This window comes from Anolis sagrei, chromosome 6, assembly GCF_037176765.1.
Source record: "Anolis sagrei isolate rAnoSag1 chromosome 6, rAnoSag1.mat, whole genome shotgun sequence".
Lineage (NCBI taxonomy): Eukaryota > Metazoa > Chordata > Lepidosauria > Squamata > Dactyloidae > Anolis > Anolis sagrei.
The window spans coordinates 75,917,783-75,944,815 of NC_090026.1; the positions used below are offsets into that span (position 1 = coordinate 75,917,783).

The following is a 27,033-nucleotide window of genomic DNA, read 5'->3' on the forward strand; positions in this document are numbered from 1 at the left end:
TGCTTTTTGCATCCTAGCTAACCCTATTTGTATTTTTGAGAACGTACATGTTAGATGCAAATATGAATTTAAGAACATCATGAAGTTTGGTTCCTAGTAATCCTTCCCAGCTAGAAGAAACAGGGGAGACAGCACTACAAAGCTAACTACTACACAGAGTAGCTGGCTTGCCACTCAAGCGTTCAGCTAGGGTAACTGGAGTTTGTCACTGGCAAGCAATTAATACAGCTCTTTTAAAATTATTTAAATGTATGTGCATTTCAAATTATTTGATCTTAGCACTGCAACTAAGCTACAATATTCAAGCCAGACAGCATAGTAATGAAATAAAACTAACTTACAGTCAGCCACATAGCAAGCTTAGCATGGAATGTAGGCTTTCATATTATAAATATCACTGTTTTTCTTAATAGCGTGTACATTGTGGTAAATTGTTATGCTGTTATTTTTTAAAGCCCTGTGTGCCCAACAGGATGGTTGAAGGGAATGAGAACATGTATTCTAATAAAGCTTATCCTAAGTGATGAACTACAGTCCTTCCTTAGGCGATCCCTTGTTGTCCAAGTAAGATAGTCTTCCAAGATAGGTGTACTGGCGGTGGGTTCGTAGATGGCTGTGGAGCCCTATTCTTGATCTGCATGTCTCCCGCAGGGAGGGCATTGGTTTCAAGGTGAAAGGTGGTCCCGGTCAGGGTTGGTTTGACGTGCCTTCCTCTTGGCACATTTCCCACTTTTGCCCTCCATTCGCGCCTTTTCAAATTCTACAGCACTGCTGGTCACAGCTGACCTCCAGCTGGAACGCTCAAGGGCCAGGGCTTCCCAGTTCTCAATGTCTATGCCAGAGTTTTCAAGGTTGGCTTTGAGCCCATCTTTAAATCTCTTTTCCTGTCCACCAACATTCCGTTTTACGTTCTTGAGTTCGGAGTAGAGCAACTGCTTTGGGAAATGGTGGTTGGGCATCCGGACAACATGGCTGGTCCAGCGGAGTTGATGACGGGGGACCATTGCTTCAATGATGGTGGTCTTTGCTTCTTCCAGCACGCTGACATTTGTCTGTCTTCCCAAGAAATTTGCAGGATTTTTCAGAGGCAACGCTGATGGAATTCTTCTAGGAGTTGCATGTGACGTCTGTAGATTTTCCATGTCTCTCAGGCGTATAGCAGGGTTGGGAGGATCCTGTGCTTCATTTGGAAAAATGCTGCACTCACAGAGCTCAGGCAGTGTTGTATTTCGGTGTCAATGTTGACTTTTGGGGAGAGGTGGCTGCCAAGGTAGTGGAAATTGTCAACATTTTCTAATGTTACACCATAAAGCTGTATTTCTGGCATTGGAGAGGGATTGGCTGGTGATTACTGGAAGAGCACTTTGGTTTTCTCGATGTTCAGTGACAGGCTGAGCTTCTCTTATGCTTCTGCAAAGGTGTTTAGAGTGGCTTGTAGGTCTTCTTCGGAATGCGCACAGATGACGTCATCAGCATATTGGAGTTCTATAACAGATGTTGCTGTAACCTTGATTTTGGCTTTCAATCTGCTGAGGTTAAACAGCTTGCCATCTGTCCGATAGATGATTTCCATAGTAGAAATAATATATATAGTAGAACTATACTAGAATGATGTCTTATTAGTAGAATTGCTAAGATAAAAATAGCTTTTCTCCCCGCTTCCACTAGGTGGTGCCTTTGTTTAATTTGCTGGCCAGGAAAGAATTCAATTTAAAAGTGCAAACCAACTTGCAGCCTATATTTTATCAACAATGCTCAAAACACTACTGAGTTCTTTTAAAAACTATTGTGTGTTCATAGTAATGCTGTTACTAGGAGATAGATAGAATATTTCAACAGCGACAGTTTTAATTCAAGTGTACATTCAAGCGTGCAGCTTAATTATAAGATATGAAAAGGTTTAAAACATTATATGAAAAATGACTGTTGATCATGGAATGGTAGACCTTCCTACCCATGCCAAGTGGGTCCTGGATATGCCATCCATTGACAGAAGTAGTCTGTTCATAGAATTTGCCATAGCTCAAATGAAGGAGAAATCCTATACCCCGGGCTTCAGAAATCATGCCACTAATGTAGCCTGTGGTGTCACACTGACCATAAACCTTAGATATTATATTTGGTAAAGGCTCAGTATCTATTTTGCTGCATTTCTTTAAACTCAGCTTTGCTATTATGTCTGTCTTTGTTTCCTCTTGCTTTTTGAGACTGCACTGAAATTTGTACTTTCAAAACTCATTGTGCAGATTCACAAATTAGGAACAATTGATCTTAATTATGCAAGTTTCATTGGTACTGTTCCATTATCTGGGCAACGCCCACAAGGGGGCACTAGAAAGAAGGATAGTCAATTTTACGGGGGGGGGGGGGGGGGTGTTAAAGAAAGAAAACAATTTGCCCAGTTTTCGCTAGTTATCCCCCCACCCCACTTCCCATGTCATAAACAAGGGTTGTTTCCACTACGGGAATATGGGGTGGGTGGGTGGAGGGAATAACAGAAAAACAGGGAATTTTTTTTCCTCCTTCAACCCTCCCTCCACCCCCATAAAATGGAGTATCCTTCTCTCTCCAGCACCCTTTGTGACCTCCACCCGGATACTGGAACAGTGCTGTTTAATCAATTTTCTTTAGCTCTCATCAGAAGTGGAATTTGAGACCAGGGCCCCATCTGCACTGCCATATAATGTAGTTTCATAATGTAGTTCAACTGCATTAAACTACATTATATGAGTCTACACTACCATATAATGCTGTTCACTGTATTATATGGCAGTGTAGGTGGACCCCAGCTCTTAGCATGGCCATCTTGACTCTTTTTGGAGGTAGTTTTTTTACTAACGTGTTGAAGGAGCAGGATATGAATTAGCAATTGTTAAAAGAGAAAGCTGTTTCCCATTCTGAATTTGAGGTAAACTGATGCACGAGCCATTCAGCATGTCTCAGAGGAGTACACAAGATCTACACAGATAACAACAGTAATGTTCCTGTCATTGAAAATTGGATATGTGCCATATCACATAGTATTTAAAAGCTGCAGTTCAAGATCAAACGTGGAGCTGAGAGTTGTTATAATCTAGATAGAATGGATTTGTCTAAAGCACATACTGTTTAGCAATGGAAACCTATTTCCACCTTATGTATCTGTGCTGGAATCATCAAAGTGATACTTTTATTGATCTCCTGCAGTGTAGAGCAGCTTTTGTATATGCAATTTGATTTTTTTATTGCTTTATCCTGTTCATTTGCTTTATCCTAATCTTTTCTTTCTTATTATATAAGGCATCTGAGGATTTATCAGAAACTGACATAAGCAGTGAAGATCAACAGCATCAAACCATGGCAGACCCTTTGGAAGAAAAGCTGAAGTCAAGATTATATGAACTGGCTGCAAAGATGAGTGACAGCAGGGAAACCTCTTCAGAGGAGCAAGTGTCAGAACCTAGAACAGAATCTGAGACTCAGAAATCCTGTGTATCTTCAGAAGATAGTGGTAAATGTGTTCAGGATGAGTTAAAGAAGGTAAGTCTACTTGGTGGATGAACAGCAAATTTCCCACATTTTGATTTACAATGAGCCACTTTTGTGATTGAACTTGTAATGTCAGAATGATATACAAACAAGAGCCACTGCAATATATGTCATTTTGAGTGTTGGGAGATTCAAGTTGCAGTCCCACAGAGTCATGATATCCTCCACGTGACCTTAGGGCAGTCACCTTCTTTCAGTCTACCTCACAGGGAACTTGGGATGATTAAAATGAAGAGATGGAGATCTATGCGCACTGTTTTCTATCATGAAGGATGGGGTTGGCTGAAAAAATGTAATTAAAATAAATAGAATAAATAATGACTTTGCAAAAGTGTATATTGGAATATTCAATCAAAATCACCCTCTGTCTTAAACGCTCTGGTTACATCCCGTCTAGACTACTGCAACGCTCTCTACGTGGGGTTGCCTTTGAAGACAGCTCGGAAGCTCCAGCTAGTCCAACGCTCGGCAGCCATGATACTAACAGGAGCGGAGCGCAGGGAGCATACAACTCCTCTGCTGCACCAGCTTCACTGGCTGCCCATTTGCTACCGGGCTCAATTCAAAGTGCTGGCGTTGGCCTATAAAGCCCTAAACGGTTCTGGCCCAAGTTACCTATCCGAACGTATCTCTGCCTATCAGCCCGCCAGGACCCTAAGATCTTCTGGGGAGGCCCTGCTCTCTATCCCGCCTGCTTCACAGGTGCGGCTGGTGGGGACGAGAGACAGGGCCTTTTCTGTGGTGGCCCCCCGGCTGTGGAACGCCCTTCCTATGGAGGTAAAATCAGCCCCCTCGCTAATGGTGTTCCGAAGAAGATTAAAAACTTGGATGTTGGAACGGGCATTCGGTTAAACAGTGCAATGAATGTGATGATTACAGGAATGGAAATTTGGACGACGGATTGGATCACGACTCTAGTTATGAGATGCATTGTGTTGTCTATTGTTGTGTCAATATTGTATATTATGCTTTTATGGTTTTAAATTGTATATCGTTGATTGATTCTTATCCTTGTTGTAAACCGTGTTGAGTCGCCTGTTGGGCTGAGAAACTGCGGTATACAAGTAAAGTAAATAAATAAATAAACTAGCCACTGGTTATCATCTTTCTCACATAAAAAAGAAACAACTTGAAACAACAGGAGCAGGTAATTTCAATACTGTCAAAAAAGATGTGAATGGCAGGAACATAGACAAACGGGGCAAGGAAAAGGCTACATAGCTGTGATTCACCTCATCTGATTATGTAGTCACAACTGGGGATGTTGAAGCCAAGTAACAATTAACCTCTCTTGGTATTTCTAAGGAACTCATAGTTCCGTGTATGTAACTTACCTGTACTTTCTCTAAGACCTGCACCATTTTTAGCTTGACATTCTGTTTTGTGCATCAAACCTTCATGGTTCTGTGTTCAACAACATTTAGTCTTATAACATTTTGACAAGGCTTTCTTCACTTTGCAGTACATTTACAAGCCTATAAATACTAAACACTGTTGAATTAAAAAAACTAGATCTGCATAGCATATGTAACCGAAGCAGTATTGCAGCAAGTCAACAAACCTGGTGACAGAAGTTAGCAGTTAGCAACAGAGAGCTTTCATAAAACTGGTGGTTTATTTTGCAGGAGTAACCAAATTCATAATGGCAATTAGTATATCTTTCTCCTCATCATCATCATGATCCTCATCATCTTACATTAGGAGTGAGAAACTCCCCAGTTTCAAAGGTTTTCATGAGATGCCTCTGTCTCTCATAGGGGCTGCCTTGTCGCTGGCCAAAATACACAGCCATCACAGAGTTTCCCAGCCCTTATACTGTTGCTGCCAAAATGTGATAGCAAATGCAGCAGTTTCTTTACTGTAAAACATCTTCTATTCCAGAAGGGTAAAACTACATGGGGTTCCTTTGGGTTTTTTTAATCACCAGTAATAAAAATATTGATAGCATACTTCTAGTGATAACAGCAAGCCTATGGGCTGCATGTTGTCACCCCCAATCTAAAATATATGTAAGATTACCTGTAAAGGGATTTAAAACAAGACTACTTCTATTCATATATTTATACTCTCAAAAAACAAAATATACAAGGAAAAGGAGAGGAGTAGAGGGTAGAAAAATCTATTTCTTAAATTGCATAATTCTCATAGTGACCAGCTTGAATGGATGTATACATAGAAAAGAGAAACTGATTAGCAACTGGTCTCTGAACTGTGTTGCCCTTAGTGATCCTTCTCTCCCACTATGACTATGGCCAGATGGAATGGTTGTAGGTAAGGTATATAGACAGTCAAAGGAGGAAAAACAGCTGAATTCTTTCTGATCTCTCAAACAGTGGATTAAGCCTACTAGCCCAGTCTCTCTCTCTATATGTATGTATGTATGTATGTATGTATGTCAATTTATAAATAACACAATCACATTATGACTATAGTAATAATATTTCAGGTACTGTAAAAGTTTCCATTTTTCTGGATCACACATACTCTATATATTTGTATATGAGTCAACTTTATATTTAAGTTGGGGGACATAGTTTTGGGGGCAAAATTAGGGATTTTGATACCACCCAGAAATAAGTCAAGGGACATTCCATGGAGTCAGAGAAAGCAGCAACATCACCTCAGGGTGCAATGTTGTCATCACCTCTTCACGTAAGCATTCAAAAAGACATTCAGATAAGGAAATACACCTTTTTTGCATAAAAGTCAAGATATCGAATAAATTCTTCTGTTTCTGCCATTACACCTCTTCTGGTCATTTTGAATGCCTGGTTGGAAAAAAGATGATGGCAGCCAGGGAAAACTGGCCTCTCAAGGCAACAGTGTTGCTTTCTCCTTTCCATGGAATGATCCGTGAGTTATTCATGGGTGATATCAAAATCCATATTTTTGGCCTAAAAACCTTCACTCAATTTATATATGGATATACAGAGTAGATTAAACCAATTAAAATAAACAATGAAAACAATAATTAAAATTGTTGCCATTAGTTGAACAGTTAAAAGCACCAGTGATCTAAAGCAGTTAAGGGCATATCAAAGAACATAAAAATACAGCACATGCATCCCACTGAATTCAGCTGCCAGTTAACAACCTCATGCCAACCTAAATAAGACAGCCCTTGCTCTCAAAGGCCAGAAAGAGGCAAGGGTAACAGAAGAACCTCCCAAGCCACCATGGGAGCTTATGGGGATGAGGGTGAGGAAAGGTTTATATTATTCACAACTTGCAGCCTGCCTTGAATATTTAATTCCATATAGAAGCTATAACATATTTCTCTCTGTGTGTGTCTTCTTGCTTTCTTTCTTTCACTCCATAGCTCTTTTTCAGTGAACTCTGTCCATTATCATCTAATTACTATCTCTGTCTCTCTTCTCTACTTTTCTCAACTGCTCTCCAACTACCTAGGAAAAACAAAAGGCATTTGATCTCCATCTAAAACTTCAGTTTTTAACTTCAGCACTTCAGCAGGTGAGACTGGTCCATTTTGTTGCTGTTAGTGACCTTATACTGTAATAGCACTTTTTGCAGAATCTCATTTTCTGATGGAGGAGAGGTCTCCATTGTCGTGCCGTGGCACTCCCACCCCCATGTTCTGCTTTCTTTGCTTTCTTTCTTTTCTTTTCTTTTCTTTTCTTTTCTTTCTTTTTTTTTTTTTTTTTGGGGTAGCTTAGATGGCGACAAAGTGATATACTTTAACCTCATACCATTTTTAGGGGGCATTCCCCTTTGAATGCCATAGGGACAATTAAGAAATCAAGTCGGGTGCCTCCTTTGACCATGCACAAGACCATTTTCCCTTATTCTCAGGGTATTGGAATATAATGGTCTTGTTGCTTCACCTGTTGCCCTGTGTGAGGCATTGTGTATCATACCAAACATAGCATCCATTTTGGGATTTTTCATGCTCTCAAAATTCCAAATATGTCAGAGTACTCTTAGAACAGACCATAGGTCATGAGGTAACATCAGAGGTAGTCATGATATTGCCAGTTGATTTAATATCTTAACCATAATAAAACTATTTCATTCCCAGATATGTTTTTGATGGATAAAGCATGAGATAATATTACATATGTTCCAGAATTCCCTTGGGCTGCTGCCATACTGCTCTTTGAAGTATCGGAAGGCCACTTCATATTTAGAAACAAAGTCTTCTCTGAAACTTATGAACTTTGACAATCTTCCTTACCTTCCAAGAACAATCCAATCTCTACAGTGGCAGTTCTCAAATTCTGCTCTGGGGAGCCCTTGGGGCTCCATGAAGCATACTGAGGGGCTCCACAATAGCCCCTTGTGTTATTATTATTATTATTATTATTATTATTATTATTACAAAGGCTGGGGGTCCATCTGTTGCGGATGCTTTGATTGTGCTTTTTCTGCATGACAGAAGGGGGTTGGACAAGATGGCCCCTTGAGTTTACTGAAATACTGTTAAGTTTATGTTGGTCAAAAAGTTTGTCCTTGTCTGATTGATTGATTGATTGATTGATTGAATAAAAACATTTCTAGAGAATCAATTTTATCCTGCCTTCCAGAATTTATCAACATCAATTAGTACTATGACCATGCATAAACTTATTTATTTACTCCTGGTGCTAGGAATGCCACTGGATAGTACTCTTTTCATTTGTTGCATGAGTCACTCTGCTAGATCCACTTCTTCTGAAAAACCTGATGGCTGTAAGTTCCTATATCCTGCATAGTACAAGTAAACCTTTTTTCTTAATACAAAGGTAAAACATGCCTCAATTCTCAAAATTTGGAAACCAAAGCTTAAGCAAAGGAGACTAAATCCAGATGATTGCCTTCTCCAAAGCAGACTCATTGAATCAATGGAAAGTGGATGAATTAACAGGTTCTAAGGCTAAATTACAATGTTTTAGCCAGTGTTCTATTGTGTTTTGAGACTGATGCTTGGATTTGGCCATGAGGAACTAATTTATAGTACACCCAATTATTTATCTATCTACTGTGATACGCAGTGGCTCATCAGGTACTTGGGGATAGAATTAAGTGTCCTCTGCAATCATAGTATGTGCTCTACCACTGAATTGTGTTCCTTCTCTAGACTTACCTTTGTACCATCTAATAAAAGTATGTTGAAAATACAGCCAACTAAAGTCAACAGCACTTGAATTAATTACAGTTAAGCCACCTTGTACTGCTCTGTTTTCATTCGCATATGATGATTTGTGCCCATTTTATTTTTGTGTTGTAGTTTAACTTGGTTTTATTCTTTTGTATCAGTTTCAAATGTTTAGAATCTATATTAATTGGGAAAGTTGGGTGAGAACAAGGTCTTTTTTGCCTTTCTGACAAGTAGGAAAATTGCTGTCTATATATATATATATATCTCCACTAGAGCCAGTAACAGGGATTTGGAACAAATTGTTGCAGTGGAACATGTGCAGGATTACAGCTAGCCAAACAGAAAGCCACATTTGTCTTAAGGACACTTCATTCTATTCTGTTTTGCCCTACCACTGTTTTCGTTTTTCTCCAATAGCTGATGCCCACTGAGCATGCTCAGTTCGCACTGAACTGTTTTTGTAGCCTTAGAGTTTTTTTCTAGAGATTTATTTGATTCCTCCAAACCTTGAGGAGCAGTTTTGGTAACTGCAGGGTTTTAAAGTCATGAGTTTGATACTCATTTATGTCATTAGAAACTAGCTGGCAAATCATTTTATCATGAGGCTAATAGTGTAGTATGAAGAACCTGGTAATGTATTAGCAGTACAATAGAGTCTCTCTTATCCAACATAAACAGGCCAGCAGAACATCAGATAAATGAAAATATCGGGTAATATGGAGTCTCCTATTGTTACTGGTCCAAAACAGCTCTAGACACCTAGAATACAACAACAGGGACTCAGAGGGTTAAGGCAAGGCCACACCTCAGGTCTAGAGGGTCCCAGCAGGAAGTGCCCAGATGCGGAAGAGGAGCATGGAAATCACAGAGGGAAGGAAGGTGGACGCTTCTGCTTCCCATCATGCCTCTTTTCTCCCTTTCCTCCCTCCTCTTTGTCTTGCCTTTTTCTATTATTGGGAATTAAGGGAGAGTTGGGGGAGCGCTCCTTTAATTGCAGGGGAAATGCTGAAAGAAAAGGGGGGTGTCAGATAAGACAGAATGTTGGATAAGCGAAGGTTGGATAAGCGAGACTCTATTTTTGTGAAGCCTGTAATGGATTGTGTAGCTTCAATACTCTTTTATCAACATGTAACATGTTGCCAGTCCTTAGATGAAGGCAACATATATTGATTGACAGACAACCACGCAGTTCTGAATTGTTGATGAAGCATCTTAAGAGTGGTGCCTGCAATATTTGCGTAGTCTTTTAAAATAAGGTTAATGAGGCCCAGAACCATTAGCAGTAGAAGCAGTTTCCATGTGGCTAATATTGATTTGACATTTCCTGAGAGGAAACATAAGGTACTTCATACATAACAGTTGGATCTAAAGTCTTAGGATTCTACTAACACTAAGCTAGGTCCAAATTTTAAAGACAATTTTAAAGACAGTTCCTTTCATTTAAATGTCATTAATGTAACCACAGCTTTAAGTTGCCTACTGAAACCAGCAGGAGTTAAAATGGATCATGTTACTAAGAACAATTAAAGCCCTCTGTTTCATTTATCTCTCCATGTGGCAACCCATTGCACTATTTATGGATAAGCACTGAACATCCTGGATGTGTGCATAAGATTGCTGCAGAATGCAAATGTATTACACTATTTACCTTGCATTTGTTTTTAATTAGGATTCACATGCAAATACATGTTTTCCATTCACTCACATTCTAATGAAAGTAATTCTTAATTGGTGCTCAAGAGCATCAGCCCAGTTGTCTTGGCAACAAGAATTCTGTACACACATCCTTCTTGCCCTTTTGAGCTCTTCCAAAAAAAAAAACTTCGCTGAAATGCAGAATTTATGTGTGGGATGTGAAAATGTGGATCAAAGTGGGAACACTTTCGATGCATCTCTATCGCTCTTAGATTCCTGTGCACACAAATACATCTGCCCAAATGAACTGTTATTGTGCATACCAGCCACTTAAATCCTCAGTACTGTTACCTTACATATGCAAATTTGGTAGTTTGCAGTGTGCATCTCTAGGTAGGGCAACAAGGAAATACATTAGATGCAGCTAACTTGACAATAAGTATATGTGTGTTTCTAGCAGATCTGTTAACTGCAGGCTTGTTGAAGAACTAGGTGCTCAGCCAGGGCAAAGCGGGGAAAGAAGAAGGATCTTACTTTCTCTCTCAGGAAAGCCTCATTTGGAACAGAGCAACCAAACTGCCATTCTTACATACTTAACAAGATACAAGCAGATTTTTTTGAGCTCTGTGAACTAACAGCCAAAGGCTTACAGACTGGCATTGCTCCACGGACACACAAACACACACCATTGAGAAGTAGTGCTGGAAGTAAGCTCATCATCAAAACAAAAATCATTAGCCTTTCACCTGGAAAGTAACTAGAAGAGATGGAAAACATGGATGCAAAGGAAGAAAGCAGTGAAGACTTTAAAATAAGTGCAATTTTCTGGGGTGTTACATACATGGAAACCTATTAATGTGGGGTGGTATTTCAGAAGGAAGAATATCAACTCTGACAGCAGGACTGCCTGCAAAGATTTTTGAAAGGATGCTAGCTTGTGTTTCCAGAGCAAAATTAATCAGCAGTTTCCACAATTAATGCTGGTAGATTTATGTTTTTGGGTTGGAAAGATTAGCCATTTAACCAAGAAACTTTGCCCAGGGGAGGCCTGACTGACTGTATTTACTCAGTCTTCAAGAAGGCTGTTTCTGTGTCCCCCTGGTGTTCCCTATATTTTTATCAGTTTTATACTTATTTGTGCAATGTTTTTGACACAAAATAAATAAATCGACATGGGGTGATCTGGCTAGAGGTGTGATTCTGTTCAGCTGTACTTACAAATTCCACAAACGTCTGTCATTCCTCTATTTGCTTGACAGACAAACAGAGCAGACTTGACAGCTGTCCTTTAGAATCACCTGTAGGAGTTAAATATGCCTCTCCTTCAGCAGTAAGAAGATTCAGACATAATAAATTGCAGTCAAAGGGGTTTTTGAACACTATTGGACATCCACCTACTAGTCTGACCTTTCTCTGCACATGTGTGTGAATATAAAATAATTTATATCCATCCATCTCAATCTTACTTCAGAGAGAAATAAATTGAGTTTTCTCTTGATTCAGGGTTCTGACGTTAACCTTAAGATGTGTTGTTTTCCATTCTCTGACTGATTGGAATAACAGACTGGATAATCAAGAAGTTAAAGCAGAGCATCCTGAAGTTCCTAAAAATCATACAGAATTGCAGAAATTAATCTCCTGCCCACTGCCTTTCTCATCATTTTTTTGTCTTATATCCTGTCTGCACTGTTTGTCAAGGTTTCCTGAACCAACCTTATTAGATAAGGTTAACCACTTGGATAAGTCCGGGCTAACAAAAGTGCTAGCCTGGACTTAGCCTGGATTTATATTTATTCACCTAAGAGGAAACAATACAGTAGAATATCGCTTATCCAAACTTCGCTCATCCAACCTTCGGTATTATCCAACCCAGTCTGCCTCCTGCCTGGATCCACAGCTGTTTCAATACATTGCGATGTTTTGGTGCTAAATTCATAAATACAGTAGTTACTACATAAGGTTACCATGTATTGAACTGCTTTTTCTATCAATTTGTTGTTAAAAATGATGTTTTGGTGCTTAATTTGCAAAATCATAATGTAATTTGGCATTTAATAGGCTGTTCTTTAATCCCTCTTTATTATCCAACATTTTCACTTATCCAACATTCTGCCGGCCTGTTTATGTTGGATAAGAGAGACTCTATTGTAGTTAGAAAATCCACTCTAATGCACAGGAAAATTTTTTCCATTTCCTGAAATCAAATTGTTTTCAAGTGAAAGTCTAGCTCGTGTTCATATTCTGTGTTCTCCCTCTTTTTCTTCAAAAAATCAAATCTAATACCCTTTGAAAATGATGTTACATTCCAGCTTTTTATGAGGTTGGGATTGCCAGGGGTATTCATCTTTCTTGAAGGACATCCAGAGTTACAATTTGATTTCCTTAAATTTTTGGGAGTATTTGTACAGCCACTGAAATAAAGCCATTATCACTATGTTCCTTTGTAACAAATGGTTTTTGTGTGTATGTGCTCTGAATGTTTCATAGCAGTGTTATTATCCCTTTATCAAAGATTGGAGCAAGAGCAAGAATTTAATAGATCGCTCCCAAGAGTAAGCACTTTAAAAAAAAAAAAAAACCTCAAGGAAAGTGCATCTAAAGACACACATCTTTGAAGACTGAAACATTTGTCAATATGGAAATACTTTGAAGAAAATTAGTTAGCCTTGGGAGGGCTTTTAATTAACTGAATAATAAAACATGAAAAATAGGAACAGAAAGAAGCGTTCCCCAAAACCCTTAAAGCTCTTCACCACAGCATTGATTTCCTCCTTTAATATTATTGATCTCTTTTAGACTAATTGGCATTTTTAGAAGTAAATGCAAAACATAGTGTAATCATAAGTGTAGTACAGAAGCTCTTTATGATTCAAGTGCTACATCTTAGCAACATCCAGCTACTTTAATCATCCTACTGTGCTTGCTTGATATGTTAAAATGTCATTGCCTCTAACCTAATGCCTTGAGTTTTCTTCTCTTTAATCACAATGCTTCTATAGATCTGCCTTACACTGAGTCAGATCATTGATCCATCTTGCCACAGAATGGCAACTGAGATCCAAAACATCAAGTAAAGTTATTTTTAAGTTTCGATTGCTACCCAAGATTCTTCTAATTATCATGTAGACCATATATGGCTCTTGTCCATTATCCGTGAACACTATAAAATCCAGGAGTTCTACATAGTTAATGGCAGGAGAAAGACTCCTATTTGGGCACTTCCAGGACAACTGTCTTGTACTGAGATTGTTTGGGCATTCGGAAGGCTTTAATCTTGCTTACCCCAATTAGTAATCCTGCTCCTGTTGAGATCAGTAGATAATAATGAAAGCTTTACTCTGCTTTTTCCAACTGGTTTTACAGTTGGGAGATATAATTTCCTGCAGACTCTGGTAGCAGTGCACTGACTTTTCTTGAAAGTCTAATCCAGAGGTAATTAACCTGGCAGTCTCCATGTATTTTGAACTACACCTCCCATAAGGCTCAGACAGCTAAGTCAGAGTTCTTTATGGGAACATTACCCATTCCTACTTAACCAGAGGAAAAAGGATATGGTCGTCATGGTTGCCTGATGGCACTCCTTTTTACAGAGTAATTTGTGTATTTTATTAGTGCTCAAGAAAATAATGATGGCAGTTTAAGTAATGACAGTGGAAAACATGGGATCAGCTTTCCAAAGCACAAGTGAAAGGCCATTTGATGGACATTTAAATAGTAATAAATGGGCCGTGGTTACTTTCAGTTGTTATTTTATTTTAATAGATATGGAAATAGATGTAGACAAAATAGCTATGAACTGAGAGGGGAACTGAACTGAGAGGGGACATAATGCAGTCCTCCAGACACTATTGGATTGCAATTTCCACTTTTTCTCATCACTGTGCTAACTAAGCATTCTGAGACTTACACTATGATCATATCTGGAAGTCAACTTGGTTCCCAGCCCTTACCTGGATAATTTATAACAATTGTATAGTATTGTCAAAGATTTTCATGGCTGGAATCACTGGGTTGTTGTAGGATTTTTGGGCTATATGGCCATGTTCTAGAAGCATTATCTCCTGACGTTTCGCCTGCATCTATGGCAAGCATCCTCAGAGGTTGTGAGGTCTCACAACCTCTGAGGATGCTTGCCATAGATGCAGGTGAAACGTCAGGAGATAATGCTTTTATAACATGGCCATATAGCCCAAAAATCCCACAGCGACCCAATTGTATAGTATTCCTCAGCAAGGTGATTGAACATCAGTGGTGACATCAGTTCAAGGACTTCTTCAGACAATTCAGAATCTCTTGATCCATACCATTTCAGGCCTAGTTTTAGTACTAACATTGCCTTGGTTGGGGTTCTAAATGCTTAGGAAAAAGATGGTGGTGCTAATGTTTTTTTAATTTTTTTAGTACACATTTGGCTTGATCGTGGTATAATAATTCTGGACTTATCTGATGGGCTCCAGAAATCTGTGCTAAAAACTGCTTGACTGCCTCAGAAAACTGATCTCATGAGATTGCAGATTGCTTCTTATACTTTCTAACATTCATACAAAACTAGTGGGATAGTATGTTCTGGACTTTAAAGTGAACTGTCATCACTCTTATACCAGAATTCATTAGTTTGGGGATTTGATATGGATAAGGAAACTAGTGATCAACCTAGAGTACATGGAGATATTGATGGTAGAAAGTCTGCTGGACCTGGGAGTTAATGGATTCCCTATTGTGGATGTTATTGGGTTTTCTCCAACAATGATTCGGAGTGCTATTTGGAATGCTGCTAGATTTCATGTAGGAATCACAGGTGGTTGCCTTGACCCAGAGAACGCTTTAGCAGCAGGAGTGTTTTCATCACCAGCTGCTTTCAGGAAAAAAGACACAGATCTTGTGACACATGCTCTGGTGATCTCCAGACTAGATTACTTTAACATTCTTTATAAACCTCTCTTGTAAATACAACTTGGGGACTTCAAAATGTGACAGCTTACTTGCTACCAGAAAGAAACAAATGGAAGAAGACATTGGCTTCCAAATTGTTTTTGGTTACCTTTTGAAGTGCTAATTTTACACTTCAAAATGCTCAATATATTCTGGCAAAGCTGTCTTCAAAAACACCCTCCCCCATTTGTATCTTCCTCCCCTACCTATGCCAAGGAAATCTCATAATGCCTGCTTCAGGAATCATAACAATTTACCACATTTGTTTTGCTTTGTTTCGATTCCCTCTGTTTTTATTTTCTCATACTTTTAAAGGTAAAGTCACCTTGATGGCTTTGCTTCTCGTGTTTCTACTTTCTGTCCAGGTGGCATTTTCCTGCTCTCCTACCCTGATACCATACCTGCAAAGTTTCAGACAGATTGTACAAAGAATTCCATTTTAGAGTTTCTATAAGATTATTTTCAGAAGAGCCGTACTATTCCCACTGCTGCTACAAATGCCATTCCTGCCCTAATGGCATGACATTTTCAGGCATCATTATATTCCCTCAGGACAATATTCTTGCTAAATTTCAAGCATACTGGTGAAAATATTGCTGAAAATGTGCCCATATTCATTTTTCATACTTACATTTAGTTTTCTAATTTTTTTCTATTAGAACAGGTATAAAAGATTTTTGGAACCTCTCATGTTGGACTTCCCTCCTAGAGAAGGACTTCTGTCAAATTTCTTTTTATTTTCAGGAAGTGGATAAGGCCTTTCTATAGGGGGGGTGGGGTGGAGATGTGTTGGCTTGCATTCTTCAGATCTATTGCTGCTTGCTAATGTTTTGTGTTTAAAAATTTATAGTGTTTTAATTTAAATGTACAAAATACATTTTTAATCTTTTATTGAGTATTTTGATTATTTGTCCTGAAGGCTACATGCAGATGTATTAATATTCCATGGAGCCAAATTAACTCTCATAAATGAATAAACAAATACTAAAAAATAAGTTTGTGAGCCAGAGTACATAGCACGAGTTTTACAATCTTAATGTAGTCTTCAGATCAGCATAGTAACCAGATATATAACCAGACTAGCTGTCCTCTGCCACGCATTGCTGTGGCCCACATGGGGGTTCTGTGTGGGAGGTTTGGCCCAATTCTATCGTTGGTGGGGTTCAGATTGCTCTGTGATTGTAGATGAACTATAAATCCCAGCAACTACAATTCCCAAATGGCAAGATTCTATTTTCCCCAAACTCCACCAGTGTTCACATCTGAGCATATTGAGTATTCGTGTAGAGTTTGGTTCAGATCCATCATTGTTTGAGTCCACAGTGATCTCTGGATGTAGGTGAACTACAACTCCAAAACCAAAGGACATTGCCCACCAAACCCTTCCAGTATTTTCTGTTGGTCAGGGGAGAACTGTGTGCCAAGTTTGGTTCAATTCCATTGTTGGTGGGGTTCAGAATGCACTTTGATTGTAGGTGAACTATAAATCCCAGCAACTACAACTCCCAAATGACAAAATCAATTTTTTTGAGTGAAGGACATACATTGGGTGTCTTGTGTCCAAATTTGGTGTCAAATCGTCCAGTGGTTTTTGTGTTATGTTAATCCCACAGACAAATATTAATTTTTATTCATATATATATATATATATATATATATATATATATATATAAAAGAGATAATTATCTAGAATATCCTGTTTCATTTGAGAGGTACTAATTTTTCTTTTATAACATTCTCTTGATTCAGATTGCTTGTAATCCTGGATCCTTGAGTATGTCTAAGAGTTGAATAAGCTGCCTCAGAAGGTGCCAGACTTCCTTTCTTTGGAGGTTTTTAAACAGATTTTATATAGCTATCTCTCAGGGGTGTTTTAGTTGTGCACAGCTGCAGGAGGTTGACTAGATCGACTTTGTAGTTCCTTCTAGGTTAATGATTCTGTGAAAAATAATGTAACAAAAAAGGTACATCTCTTGATAGCTATGGACAATACTGTCTCTTCGGTGGTACATAACAAAAGCTGTACTTATTTTGAAGTAACTTTCACTCTTATATGACACATGCCCTGGTTGTCAATTTTTATTATAGTTGTTGACAAACAAACAAATCACCACCCCCACCCTCCTTCATAATATAACTGTCATGTAGAAATCAACTGAGATAGCAGGAGACCCAAAGACATAATTGAGTGCTCTGCAAGGAATAGTGATGGATGTTCAGCCACAAGCAGCTGGGATGGCTGAAGAAGAATGCCTTCCCACCGCTGCCAAAAATGCTGGGATCTGTCTTACTGTCTATCTATCTATGAGCGTATCCCATTTCAGGATGTGTGGATTTCTCCTAATGTACAACTTTTTTCTCTTTATAACAGAAATACTCTGCTGTATCTCTTTGCAACATATCCACTGAAGTTCTAAAAGTCATCAATGCAACAGAGGAGCTCATAGCAGAATCCACAGGAACGTGTGATTTCCCAGCAGATGCCCACGACAAAGGAAAAGGGGAGTTCCCATTAGGCACAGACCCTATCAGACTTGATGAGCAACTCACAACACTGGAAGAAAATGTAAGAATGACAGTTGTATGGGTGTTGCAGAACACTGGGAAATGAGCACTGTATAGGTCACACATGAGCAGTGTATAGGCCACAGGCATTTTATGTTCCCATTGCCAAACCATAAATAGAATATAATAGAATATTTATTGTCATTGTACTATTTCACAATGAAATTAAATGCCTTCTCCAGCACACACCACAAAACAACACAACCATCTCTTTATAAGTTTTTAGTCAAAAAGTAGAGAACCTTGCCTCCACAAAGCTTTAAGTGGAACAATTCCTCTGTTAAATGCTCCACCCACCCCTATCTTCCTAGCATTTTTATTTTTATTTTTCATAAAGGGTGAATGCAGCCTGTGGGAAACAGAAATTATGAGAAAGTGTATCCCAGAGATCTTCCTCAGTAGTGCATCTCTGCTGTGTAAAGTCCTGCTTTCAAAGAAGATAAAAGAATAGACAGTATTTGGGCTTGAGTGGCCACTGCATACACTAAAAATACTAGCAAACCAGGTTCCTTGGAAATTCAGATTTACACCCTACTGAAAAAATCAAATCGGGCATTTGCAGAAATTAAGGGAAATATAATTAAATAAGAAATCATAGTCTGGGAGTGTGATAATGTTGTCTAATATATTTCCTGATGTGCTGTTCTGCAACCAAATTTGGAGGAACAGGGTGCTGCAAAGAAGGGGAAATACATGCCCCACGCAGGAGATGTGCCTCCTACTTTCCCTGTAGGAAAGTAGGGTCCAGTGTAAGCATTGGCATCCTACAGTCCTAAAACCCCAGACAACCCCAGACAACAAGAATTTCTTTTGTTATGCTGAGCAATCAATTTAAAATTATACTTCATCCCCAAAAATCATATAAAATTTTGATTGATTATACCACCCAACAAAAATAATTCTTGGTATCTTGGTTTTTAGGCCAGTTCCTGGGGTTATTTGAGGCACTGGTTCAGAAAATTGCATTGGATAGACTGCATGGGCTCTAGTTTCTTAGATATGGTTATTATGATTCTTTATGAGCAAGCAGAAGGCGACTGATAGAATCATAGAGCTGTAAGAGGCCTCGTGGGCCATCCAGACCAACCCCCTGCCAAGAAACAGGAAAATCACATTCAAAGCAGCCTCGACAGATGACCATCCAGCCTTTGTTTAAAAGCCTTCAAAGAAGGAGCCTCCACCACATTCAGGGGCAGAGAGTTCCACTACTGAACATCTCTCACAGTTAGGAAATTCTTCCTGATGCTCAGGTGGAATATCCTTTCCTGTAGTTTGAAGCCATTGTTGGTATGTGACCTATGTTCTGTATCTCAAAATCTAGAGCTGATATTTGGAACCAACAAGGCAAATATACCCACAAACAGCTATAACATTTGCGGCACCACAATGTGTGTCGGCCAGTGTATCAAATGATAACCATTAACAAGTGGTTATCAAATGACAACTATATTTTTAATGATAATTCTGAACAACTATAACGAAGTCATACACTTAACTGAGCATCTTGATATCTAGTTCAAAGACAAATACAGTATAATGCAACATTTCATTGTTCTCATTTATTTGGATTTATTCACCATTTCCATCCTTCCTTTTCCCCTTCTCTCCCTCCCCTCCCTCCCTTCCCTCTCTTTCTCCTCCTCCTTCTTCTCCTTCTTCTCCTTCTCCTCCTCCTCCTCCTCCTCCTCCTCCTCCTCCTCCTCCTCTTCCTCTTCCTCCTCCTCCTTCTAATCCTCCCCCTGTGTTTGTTTTGTTTCAGCATTTTAGAGTATAAGCCTGTATGCAGGATTGTTCTGTAAATGGTTATCTTTTGCACAGTACCTAGATCATTTTAATCATATCATAAATGACTGATGGTAAGGTAAAAGGCAGTAGCAAAAGAGGTGGACTGCATTTTGGATCGATCGATTCAGTCAAGGGATCCATGGCCCTGAGTTTGTAAGGACTGAGCAGGGCTGTTGATTATAGGATGAGTTGAGATCTGTAATTCCTAGGGTTGCTGCAAGTCAAAATAATCATCTTGGTGGCAGTGCAAAATATTTTCACTGATTTGTACAAGACAGTTCAGAAGAGATACCACAGAGAAAGACTAAACTCACTGGATATTGGTATGTTTAGGTCTATCTGACAGCTGGCAGTGTTTATGGTTTGGAAGGTCAGCTAAATGAGTTGGAGGAAGCAGCACGTGAAATTAACAGCATTACTGCTGAATCCGAACTGGCTGATCTAGAGGATCAAGTGGCAACAGCAGCAGCACAAGTTCACCATGCAGAGCGTCAGGTGAGATTAATGGGGTTGCTTTTTTCTTTTTACTTTTTTGATGGGCCAGGAAAGCTTCAAAGCATTGTGAAAATGCCCCTTAGAGGATCCAAAAAAGTGATATTTTTTCTTAGGAGGAGGTGCAGGGAAGAGGTGGCCCTCCAAGGTCTCCAAGTGAGCTAATGTGCCCCCCCCCCCCCCCCCCAGATTTCCAAAGTTTTCCATCCATGTTGTAGAAAGATATTGTCTCTCAATAGTCTGGAACTAAGCAGTAGAAGGCTTTAAAGAATATGATCAACACCTTGAATTGACTCGGTTTCAACAATGGAATTATATGGTCTTATTTGCTACCAGCAGGATTATTTGATATTTTTTGGTTTGGAAAGACTGTGATGTGCATTCAGACAAAATTGAAATGCATGTTTCATCTATTTGAAAAATGCTTAGAGTAAAGAGGAAACCATAGGAAATTGTATTTTCAATATATGGCATTTTTATTTGATTGGGTGTGACATCAGTTAAAATATATACTTCCTTAACTGTAAATTAAGACCTGCATGCTATTTCACTGTATTTTTTAAAAATAATAATTCTGCATCTCTTTCTTTTTCTGTCTCATAAATAAATAGTTTGTGTTTTTTTTTAAGATTTCAGATATTGAAAGCAGAATTTCCGCACTTACAGTAGCAGGCTTGAATGTGGCTCCATGCATTCATCTGACAAGAAAACGTGAACAACAGCAGACAAACCAGGTGAGAAGAAGCAGCCAAGAAGGATGCTCCACCATGCCTAGGTCCAAAAGCATCCATTCCAATTGCCATGCTAATGCTATGACCTTGGAAGGAGAAAGGAAAAAGCAGTACTTGCTGGATTTACTCCTCTCTCACAGTGCCATCCTCTTTTCCTTTTGTGATTTGAGTTAATTAGATTTTAGGGATGGATGGATGGATAGATAGATATTAATACATTTATACAAAAGCATGCTTCCATGTGCAGAGCCCTGCTGGCCACATTTCTACTAAAATGACAGCCCACATCCCTGTCACAATGCTCATCAGAGGATGAGGTGTATGTGTGATAAGAATGATGAACAACAGCCCCATGATTGGTTGTTGTTCCTTTTACCTGGTTGCTGGTAATATCAGGTAATGCTGGTAATGAGTTTCCTCATTAATATGTACTATTTTTCTCTCCCATAGATGCACACAATAGACACATCCAGACAACAGAGACGAAAGCTTCCAGCTCCACCAGTGAAAGGTGATGGAAACTGAGAGGAAATACATTGCTTAATTTTAATCATTAGTCCCCACATCTGCAAGACCAGAGCTGAGTTGTTGATAACAGAGCAACTTGGAGTAGGGCTGGGCGGTTTCGTTCGTTAATTTCGTAATTTGTTATTGATTCGTATTTAAATTAGCTTACGATCCGATATTGAGCCATGCAGGAGCAACTAAAAATCGAAACGAATTTTTCAATTTATTTCATAATTGCAAGATTCCTTCTAACAGATAATTAACTGAATATATTATTTTATTTATTAACAATGAATTTATTAACAATGTCAGCTTCCTAAAGATTTGGAAAGCAGATTAATAGCAAATTAACAGAAACATTTTAAGGCTATAATCCCATATATATTTTTCTAGGAGTAAGTGGAACTCTCAGCCCCAGAGTGTGGCTTCTTTGGAGGCTTTTAAACAGGCTGGATGGCCATCTGTTGAGGATGCTCTGAATGTGATTTTCCTGCTTCTTGGCAGGGGATTGAACTGGATGGCCCATGAGATCTCTTCCAACACTATTATTCCAAGCACCATTCAATTTGGTGGCATTTATTTCCAATATGAAATATTGGACTTGCACTGTAGATGAATAAAAATAAACAGAAGCCATTTTTATTTCACAAAAAATCTTGATCATTAAAAAATATAATTTGTACCCCAAATGTTATATTTTGGTGGGCGAAAACTTTATTTCATGTTTTCCAGGTTTCTCTTTCCCTTCAAAGCTTTCAAGCTGACTTTAGTATTCGTTATCCATCTTAGTATATTAGACTGCCATTTCCTTTAAATGCTTAAATAACAGATCATTTATGGTATTGATTTAACTACAGTGGTATGATTTGCACTGGTGTTTCTCAGTGTGGCATTTAACTCAGAGGTACTTGCTTAAGAGTGACATCGACAAAACCCTGCCTAGATTGGGAGAAGAAATTAATTCATTTATCCCTAATGGAATGGTATAGAATCAAGAAAAAAACAACATCACAACAGGTTGTTGTAGGTTTTTTCGGGCTATATGGCTATGTTCTAGAGGCATTTTCTCCTGACGTTTAGGAGAAAACATCAGGAGAAAATGCCTCTAGAACATGGCCATATAGCCCGAAAAAACCTACCACAACCCAATGATTCTGGCCATGAAAGTCTTCAACAATACATACGACATCACAACCATTGTCTAAAATGTGACTTAGGGTACATCTCTATTGTAGAATTATTGAGATTTGACAGCTCTTCAATGGCCGTATCTCAATGCTATAGATTCTGGGAGCTGTAGTTTGGCAAGGCCTCAGCACTTTTTGGTAGAGAAGGCTAAAGACCTAGTTAAGCTGCAACTCCCGGGATTCCATAGCATTGCACCATGGCAATTCAAATGGTATCAAACTGCATTAATTCCGCAGTGTAGATGCACTCCAAGTGCAAACTGAAGTTGTGAATATGTATGTGTTTCTATCTGGCCTCAGATCTTTGTAGAAACAGTGAGAACACCTCACCATGCTTCAGGATGAGACATCTTTCCCACTCCTAGACACAAGATAGATGCTATACATCTTGCCCTTTCTTTTTAACACATGCCATGATTGTAAAGAGATTGCTGGATATTCTCTTTTCAGGTGAAAATGTGAATGTCTCTCCAGTTACCCCTGTTAAAACATTTAACAGGAATTTTATACTGCAAGGATCTTTGACACAAAGAACAAAAATGGAGAGGAAAAGTACTGCCAAGGATTTGAAGGTAGGAATTAAATAGGGGCTTGTATTCAGTCTTTAGATTCCTTTGTGCAAATGTGAAACTCTAAAATTCATGTAACAATAAAATGTGCCAAACTTAAAAGAGACTTGAGACTTCAATTTTGTGAGATACATACAAATACATATATCAGATTAGTGAAGTGCACCATTCAGATGATATATTGGGGTGTGGGCACATCTCTTCCTTTTACGCACACACAAATCCTTATTACATTTCATAACTTCAAAACTAAATCAGTTTTGGAAATTAATTTAGGTTTAGATCTGTGTGAAAAAATTCTTGTTATCCTTTGGAGGAAGGAAGGTCTTGGTGAGGAAAGAGGCCGTTGGGGTAACTGTTTTTCTTGAAATGAATATAGTAGTATATTTATTGTGTGAACTCTATGTCATAAAATGAATAGGTGGGTTGCTTTTTCAGTCTGTAGTTACCTTTTAGTAATTTTGCATCATTTATATTGCTTATTTAAATATTGCATTAATGTTATCTTCTCTGTTTTAGGAACCAACTATAGGGTCTGCTGTAATGTACTAGAATTGCAGAATTTTACTGCCAATAACACACTGCCTAAGGCTGCAAACTAGAGTGCCTTTATATAACAGCCATTGTATACATCCAATTGAAAAATGGACCCTCAAGAACCCACAATGCCTCAGTAATAGGGCTTTGTTTGGATACCTCACTGAGCAAGCTGTTCAAGTCTTCAGCATTGTGGTCTGCTGTTCTGCCTTAAAGTTTTCAAGAGACTCTAGGAAGGACATTCAACTTCATATAAGCAAGATTCCACATTTTACAATGCACTTTTCCTCACATTGTCAATTGTACTAAAGTATGTTGTCTTGAAAATATGTTATGTTTTGTAGTCTTAATTCATCCATTAATGTTGATCAAGGTCTTATGTGGAAGTCAAGGAAAAAGTCCAGTCATCCATCCTGTGATCCACATATCCCGGGATCTTATTGTTCACACAGTTAAATCTATATGATGTTGCCAGAGCAATAAGAAGATTCCCAGGAGTAACTGGTACTCCTGAAACAGATTGTAAAGAGGCATAATAACCAAGGAGAAGATTGAATGCTGAAGGGGAAAGCAGTTTCCCGTTTGGGATTTCTTCTTGCATTTCATTACAGCATCCTCTGCTCGGCAGCACATGAATGTCCTAAGTGCATATATTTGCTGGTTAAGTACACTTTACCCTAAATACATTGGAAACCGCATCCATCCTCAAGGATTGCCAATCTAGGTGTATTCCCAACTGAAATCAGTCCATGCCATTCAGTCTTTTTGCAACCTGACTTATCTCAGGAGTGAACATTCAAACTAGTTTATCAACTTTACTTCCAAAGTTATAAATAATGATTTTTTTAAAATAAGCTTGGCAAATAAAAGTGATCACCCTATATGTTTTGAGAAGTGCATAATGGTGGTTTAAGGACAATATTGAGCCCTTACACACAGCCTTATATCCCAGAATATCAAGGCAGAAAATCCCACCTTATCTGAGTGTGGACTCAGGTAACCCAGTTCAAAGCAGATGTTGTGGGATTTTCTGTCTTGATATTCTGGGATATAGAGCTGTGTGCAAGGGCCCATTGTGATCCTCTTTTTAACTGGAAGGCTAATGTTAGGTTTCATTCCGGAAGGCATAGATTCCCAACTGTTCCCTATAACTCACTGGCAAAAACTGGCACTGGACCAAAATCATTAGGGAAGAAGGGTTGTCAATTGAATATCATGAGCTAAAGAAATCCAGAAGTGCTGAGCACAATGGAAAGTGTCTAAATTTACTTTAATTGCAGCAACTTCAGAATAGTCAAGGCTCAGAATGTATAAGTATCAAAGGAAAGGGAGTTCTAATTAAACTCCAGTTCAGCTCAACACAATAAATGAAATTAGTCTTACTAATCTTCCTCTCATATCATGGTGTTTGCTGCCTGGGACCTCCAGATACAAACTGAGGTCATTGATTCACAATCCCTGCACAAGATTTGCACCTGATGCTCTTTCTTAGTAGATACAGCTAGAATGCCATTTCCTATGGAGATATCAGTTCACTCATTAGAGCGCCACTATATCCATAAGCATGGATTACAAGTCTAGAAAAACTCACAATTTCCTCACTCCTTAACTTTACAAATGGAGGGTGGTAGTCCAAAGCACACTTCCTAGGGAGCATGTCCCACACAACTTAATGGAACTTACTTCTGAATAAGGAGGCATAGCATTTTAGCAGCAGCATCAGAAGTATGTACCTGCAGCAATCTAAACACCATTAACTTCGTTTGGTTTATTCCTAAGGCTTTATCTAAAATTATATTCTGATTTTTTTTTACTGCAGACAAGATAATGCCATCATGTCCGTGCATGAAGTTCTTATTCATCTTTTATAGACTTGACTAATCAGATGGCAAAATTTTGTCTGCAGTGCATAACAGTCCATATAGTATGAAATCTAATAAAAGCTTGTTTAAGAATTAGGGATTGAATACAATTGTAAATTACTCACTTCCTATTCACCTGACTCTTTCTGCACTTGTCCAGAATACATTCCCAGATTCTTGTTTCTGCAGATCTGCGTGTAACTGAGATGTCAAAAAACGACAGATGGTCTACATATTTGTCCAATGATACTATTAGCTAACTCGGTGTGTGTAATATTGAATCAAGACATGACCACTTTTAATAGATAACTCTTTGGCTTTTGTTCTGTTGGTGTGATATAAAACAACTCAGTTTGAAATAGAATGTTTTCCATAAGAGGCATGAAAAGCAACTATAGTGTTCAAATGTTAAACTATTCAGTCTTCTTTGAGAAAAATGTGTACTGTGTAGGCAATGCAAAAAAACAGAAAGACAAGAAGTTCCTGCCTGCTGTGTGGCATTTCATTTTTTACAAAAGTTTTACTTGTGCCAAATGTGCAAAAATTTAATTTACAGTTTTGAAGAAACCATAAAAATGTATATGTTACAGCACACAAAAATGATTTTGTCATCTAGTGATTTCAATCAGTATTAATATTTATATTTACATTATTTTTTATAAATGAGAAATATTTTAATGGTGGAAACAATGAAGTCAATATGATTCAGTCTGAGTGGAACTTGACACTTGCCTTGTTGTTGTTATCTGCATTCTGAGCAGGTGGTATTGTCAAGGAAAATGATATAAGAGTAAAGCAAATGATGTGTAGGAAAAATTACTTTGGGGCCCCATGATTGGTGACAGAAAATATAACAAACTTGGAAGACTTGAACTTTGATATACTTGGCTTAAGAGAGTTATCACATTTTAACTCCAGCTGTTTCCGATGTGTTAACACTATACAGGCAGTCCCTGAGTTATAAACATTTGATTTACAAATGACTCGTAGTTAAGAACAGGGGTGAGACAATGAGAAGTAAGAGGAAATCTACTCCCCAGAAGGCAAATTCACTCTTGAAAGAGTTATCGTTGGAAATAAGTGTCTCTACTGAAGTTTTATCACCACAAGCCAAAATGTTCAAAATCCAATCACAGGGACAGAAAGTGAGATGAAGTCTTCTGAACAGGGACACAGACAGCTGTTGGGGTGTTAACCCTTCCCTATGCTATGTTACATGTGAAAAATATACCTGTTATGACTTCCATACAAATTCAACTTAAGAACAATCCTACAGAACCTATCTTGTCCATAACTTGGGGACTGCCTGTGTACACATTCCTTTCACATGTTGCATTAATTGGGGCATAAAGCAAAAATGCCCAATACATTGAGTATAAGACCTTCACAGTGTGCTTCTCTGTTTATTTCCATTGACTTCTGTAATAAATTCCAGGACCTACTACTAATCCAAGGAGGCCTATTCCACCTGTGACATTTGGATGTTGTGGTAGCCCTCACTTTCCTGTTTTCAAACACAGGACACAGACTTCTGGGAAATCCTGTAGCATAGGCTTCCTTAAAATGAATGGTAGTGTTCTTTCATAGTTGTATTTCTTGCACATGAAA

At 38.5% G+C, this 27,033-nt stretch overlaps 1 protein-coding gene across 3 annotated transcripts in view; it reads left to right on the forward strand.

Moving 5' to 3' along the window:
* Positions 1-26,812, forward strand: part of MYRIP (myosin VIIA and Rab interacting protein) — a 186,378-nt gene extending 159,566 nt beyond the window's left edge. For 2 of the 3 annotated variants that reach the window (XM_060781754.2, XM_060781755.2), the window contains exons 11-18: positions 3,280-3,519; positions 6,937-6,999; positions 17,562-17,756; positions 19,874-20,035; positions 20,662-20,766; positions 21,214-21,274; positions 22,908-23,029; positions 23,546-26,812. In XM_060781754.2, coding sequence (XP_060637737.2) covers positions 3,280-3,519; positions 6,937-6,999; positions 17,562-17,756; positions 19,874-20,035; positions 20,662-20,766; positions 21,214-21,274; positions 22,908-23,029; positions 23,546-23,578 — 981 coding nt within the window. In that variant the 3' untranslated portion in view covers positions 23,579-26,812. The remainder of the gene's footprint in view (positions 1-3,279; positions 3,520-6,936; positions 7,000-17,561; positions 17,757-19,873; positions 20,036-20,661; positions 20,767-21,213; positions 21,275-22,907; positions 23,030-23,545) is intronic. The other variant, XM_060781756.2, reaches the window with a different exon arrangement.
* The last annotated feature ends 221 nt before the right edge of the window (positions 26,813-27,033 follow it).